At 49.0% G+C, this 4,061-nt stretch overlaps 1 protein-coding gene across 1 annotated transcript; it reads left to right on the top strand.

Moving 5' to 3' along the window:
- The first annotated feature begins 2,184 nt into the window (after positions 1-2,184).
- Positions 2,185-3,608, top strand: LOC125553679 (transcription repressor OFP13-like). Its single transcript, XM_048717426.1, has one exon. It carries the CDS (start codon positions 2,355-2,357, stop codon positions 3,396-3,398), a length of 1,044 nt encoding a protein of 347 aa, XP_048573383.1. The 5' UTR covers positions 2,185-2,354; the 3' UTR covers positions 3,399-3,608.
- Positions 3,609-4,061: the final 453 nt, after the last annotated feature.

A 4,061-nucleotide genomic window follows, 5' to 3' on the forward strand; every position in this document is an offset into this window, starting at 1 on the left:
CCTCGTTTCATGATCACTTGATAGCGGATTATCGAATACCTCCTTAGCTACGTTCACGGAAGATCCTTAATCATCGTTGTCGCAACCTTTTATGGGGAGGAATGGTGGTGGCGTATGTGATACATGGTTGTGGCATGTATGCATGTATCTGTACGTGGCTCTACCAACTTACAGAAACATATATAGTGGCTTAGTTCCAAACCTAGAACTGTGCGTTCACATGTGTTACATTAGATACATACTAATAAGGAATCTAGCATTCACATGTGTTACATCAGATACATACAAGTAGGGAATCTAGACTCCCTGAGAATGCTTTACTGCTTCGATTTCATTGGAGCCACTTACCCTCCTTTGCCCTTTTATTCCAATCTAGCACTTTAATTACTTTTAGCCGCCAATCACTTGCAATTCTACAATCTGTGTTTCCCTTTTGCTTTGTATTGTAATTAACTTGTAGACACATCTCTGCAAGCCTCTACAGGAGGCAAAGACCATTTCCTCAAAAAAGCTACAATTGTAGTCTATGCACTTGCAGATCATCACCGCCGAACATGCGGCGGTAGAGCTCCTCAACGGAGCGGCGACAGAGGCGAAAGGTGGGATGGTCGCGTAATTGGGAAGTAGGTGGCGCGGGGAGGCTATGGGAGGCAGAGAGGCAACTCGGCATCGGCGAGGGCTCGCTTTGGCTCACCGGTCCGTAGTAGTGGTGGCTGGCGCCTGGCCGTTGGATCAGGCGCCGACGCCCATCTTGAGGTGGGGTTGGATCTAAGGTGGATGGAGAGGGGATTAGGCCTAGGATTTTGGTTCCAAAAAGACAGGGAATGTTTTCCTTGTACACAAGGGCTAGGGGGCTGGATATGTGCAGTAAGGTAGGCTGACTCATTTCGCAAATTTTAATTATAAATAATTTATTAAATAAAGGTTGCAACCAAATATAATTTAGTTAGAGCATCAAACAAACTTTGAATTGAATGGAATTATAAATGTGACTTCTCTAGACCATATCAAGGCCATTCAAAAATAATCAAACTATTTGGACTTCGTTTAATATGTATTTAGAAAATAAATCTGTTTAATGTAATAAATGGGTTTGAACTATGAGTGATAACTAGGATTGGGCAAAAATAGTGAAATAATTGAGATAGCTCCCAAATATCACAAAAAGACCATCTGCAAAGTGTGAAGGTGGGCCTCAGACTAAAACACCAAAATGGAGAAGGGTTTACTTATTCACCATTTAGCAAAATAGCAAAATAAAATATCTAATGAGTAATTTAAATAGTGTCCAATCTATATCCGTCCATCAGTGATGCTAATATACATGATCACTGGCTTGACGAAATACGAAATAGGTTAAATATGCTTATAAGGGTGGAAGCGTCTGCCTTATTACAGCCGCATTGTCTATGTATAAATTGCATTATTTCTAATGGCAAACACTTTCTTGTTTGCAGGTCGCTTTTCGTTGTACACACATACTTTGTATGTGATCTACGATGCATCGAACATAGTACCAACTGTTGCTTAAGATGGTGCGTACGAGTTTGGAGGGAGGTGGTCACGGAGGTTTTTACCCAACATTAATGGCAACATGATCTTTAGATTGGTCCACTTTCTCCTATGACATAGACTTAGTGTCGGTTCCATAGGATTTCACCGCTGCCATTGTGTCGTTATACCTTTTTATTTTTGTTGAACTTGTTTCTGTAGGCTGTGTGCATAGCTATTCAGAGGCCGGATATCGCTTCATATGTATGTTCCACTTGATGCTACATTTTGAGTTAATAAAAGCATCATTTGTTGAAAAGATGGTTTTGGATTTAAAATTGCACTATCTAGGTATAGGATAAAATGCTATGCTTGGAAGTTTGAAACAGTCCATTAGTCTTGATAGGACATATATTTGGAAAACTAAAAGCCTACGAACTCCTACGAAATTCATCAATTCAAAAGGCCAAAGAGGTTTTCAAAAAAAAAAACGCATTCCAAATTGGGAAGAGCTGACCTGCGTAACCACCGGTAGGATAAATATAAACCGGAGCTAGCTGACACGGATTCAACTATCAACTGTTGCATTGGCTTCCCGCCAAAAATAATATTTGTTGCATTAGCATCACACAGTCTACAACTCTACGCAGAGAGTGAGACAGAGTAGATAAATACGGGCACATGATCCGCGGTCCCATCCCCATGTGTCGTCTCTCCCTCTCTTAATTGCTGCAGCTACTCTCTACCTCACGCCGCCCCCGTTTCCCTCCATTACCACGGCAGCTCTACTTTCTCTCTCTACAGTACAGCTCGCTCGAGCTCATCTCCTTCCTCAGTTCGTTCGTCTCCCGTGTGGGGTTCCAATGGGCAAGAAAGGCCTCACCTCCATCTTCTCCAAGCTCCCCGCCGGCGCCGACGAGCCTTCTCCGCCGTGGCCGTGGCCGTCGTGCCGGAATCCACAGACGGCCTCCTTCCGCGAGGAAGAACGCCGCCGGCCCTGCAGAACCGCCGCCGCCGTCAGCAGGAGCCCCGCGGCTGCGGCGAGGCTCATCCACGGCGGCGCCGGGGAAATGTACAAGACGGTCAACTCCGTCTACCAGCTCGACTACATCTCCGCCGACGGCTCCTGCTTCGATGAGGAGGAGGAGGAGGAGGGGCAGGGCGTGCTGGAGCTGGATGACGATGACGGTTTCTCGACGACGACCGCGTCGGAGGAGTGGTCGGAGGCGGTGATCCGCAGCCTCGGCCGCACGTCCACCGACCGCTTCTTCGTCGACCCTCCGGGCCCGGCGTCCAACTCCATCTTGGCGCTGTCGCCTGGGAAGCAGTCGGCGGCACAAGCGGATGAGGCCGAGGAGAAGCCGCAGTCGGAGCCGATTGCGTCGACGTCGCTGGTGGAGGAGAGCGTGGCGGTGGCGGTGGACTCGGAGGACCCGTACGGGGACTTCCGGGCGTCCATGGAGGAGATGGTGGCCGCGCACGGGCTGCGCGGCTGGGAAGCGCTGGAGGAGCTCCTCGTGTGGTACCTCCGGATCAACGGCAAGCACAACCACGCACTCATCGTCGGCGCCTTCGTCGACCTCCTGGTCGGCCTCGCCGCGCCGCCGGCGTCGTCCTCTTCTGCCGCGCCAACCACCACCACCACAGCGACGACGATGACGACCACCAGCGCCAGCGGCGGCAGCGGGAGCACCGCCAGCACCAGCACGTCCAGCAGCACATGTGGCTGCGAAGGCGACGTCACTCCCGCCACCACAACGACAGAGGAGCAATGCGGCGATCGGAACGGCGACGCCTCGCGCTCGCCTGCTTCATCAAGCCATAGCCTGCAGGGCAAGGACGAGGAGGACCTCGCCGGCGACAAGGCAGGTGACGACGATCTTAGCATCACCAGAAGTGCACATTAGCTTCTTGGTTAGTCAACCGGCAAAACGTCATCGGTTTTCTTTTCTTTGAGATCTCGAAAGTTCTACGGCGGCCCTGTTTGATTAGCGGCCCGCTTGGAAGGCCGGAATTTCACAAGAATTTGTGCTCCCTGTTTTCACCAAATTCTCGTGAAATTTTCGCTTTCCGAACAATCGCAACAAAATTCATGATAATGCTTGCTTGTTTGTTCATCTCTCCTTCAATTTTTAAAAAAATGCTGATACCACATACGGAGTATTTACAAATATTTTGGAGGTATAACGTTGGAGCCTGGAGGGATCCAATGTACAGTATGACGCATTAGTTGTAGGCTCCTCTAAACAGGAGTACTTACTTGAAATCAATACTGTCGCAAGCTTAAACAGCTACATTCATTCATTCATCCATGATCCATCAATTACTGCGAGTTGCTACTGATGAGGCACCGACCGCTGGTTAACGTGAATCAGAAATAAAGCTGCAGATTTCGCCGGTGCAAATACGCGCACAGCGACGTGCTGGTGGGCAGGGCAGGTCGATGCACAGACATATTTAATGTGTACAGCACCACAAGCCAATCAATCTGATCAATGTACACACATACATGTGCCTGCGTACACATGCACGCTTGGCAGTAGGACTAACCACCACTGCTACGTCTACGT

The sequence above is a fragment of the Triticum urartu genome, chromosome 4 (genome assembly GCF_003073215.2).
Source record: "Triticum urartu cultivar G1812 chromosome 4, Tu2.1, whole genome shotgun sequence".
Classification (NCBI taxonomy): domain Eukaryota; kingdom Viridiplantae; phylum Streptophyta; class Magnoliopsida; order Poales; family Poaceae; genus Triticum; species Triticum urartu.

Excerpts from the sequence above, each read along its gene's own strand:
- LOC125553679 (XM_048717426.1), top strand. The coding sequence starts at position 2,355 with ATGGGCAAGAAAGGCCTCACCTCCATCTTCTCCAAGCTCCCCGCCGGC.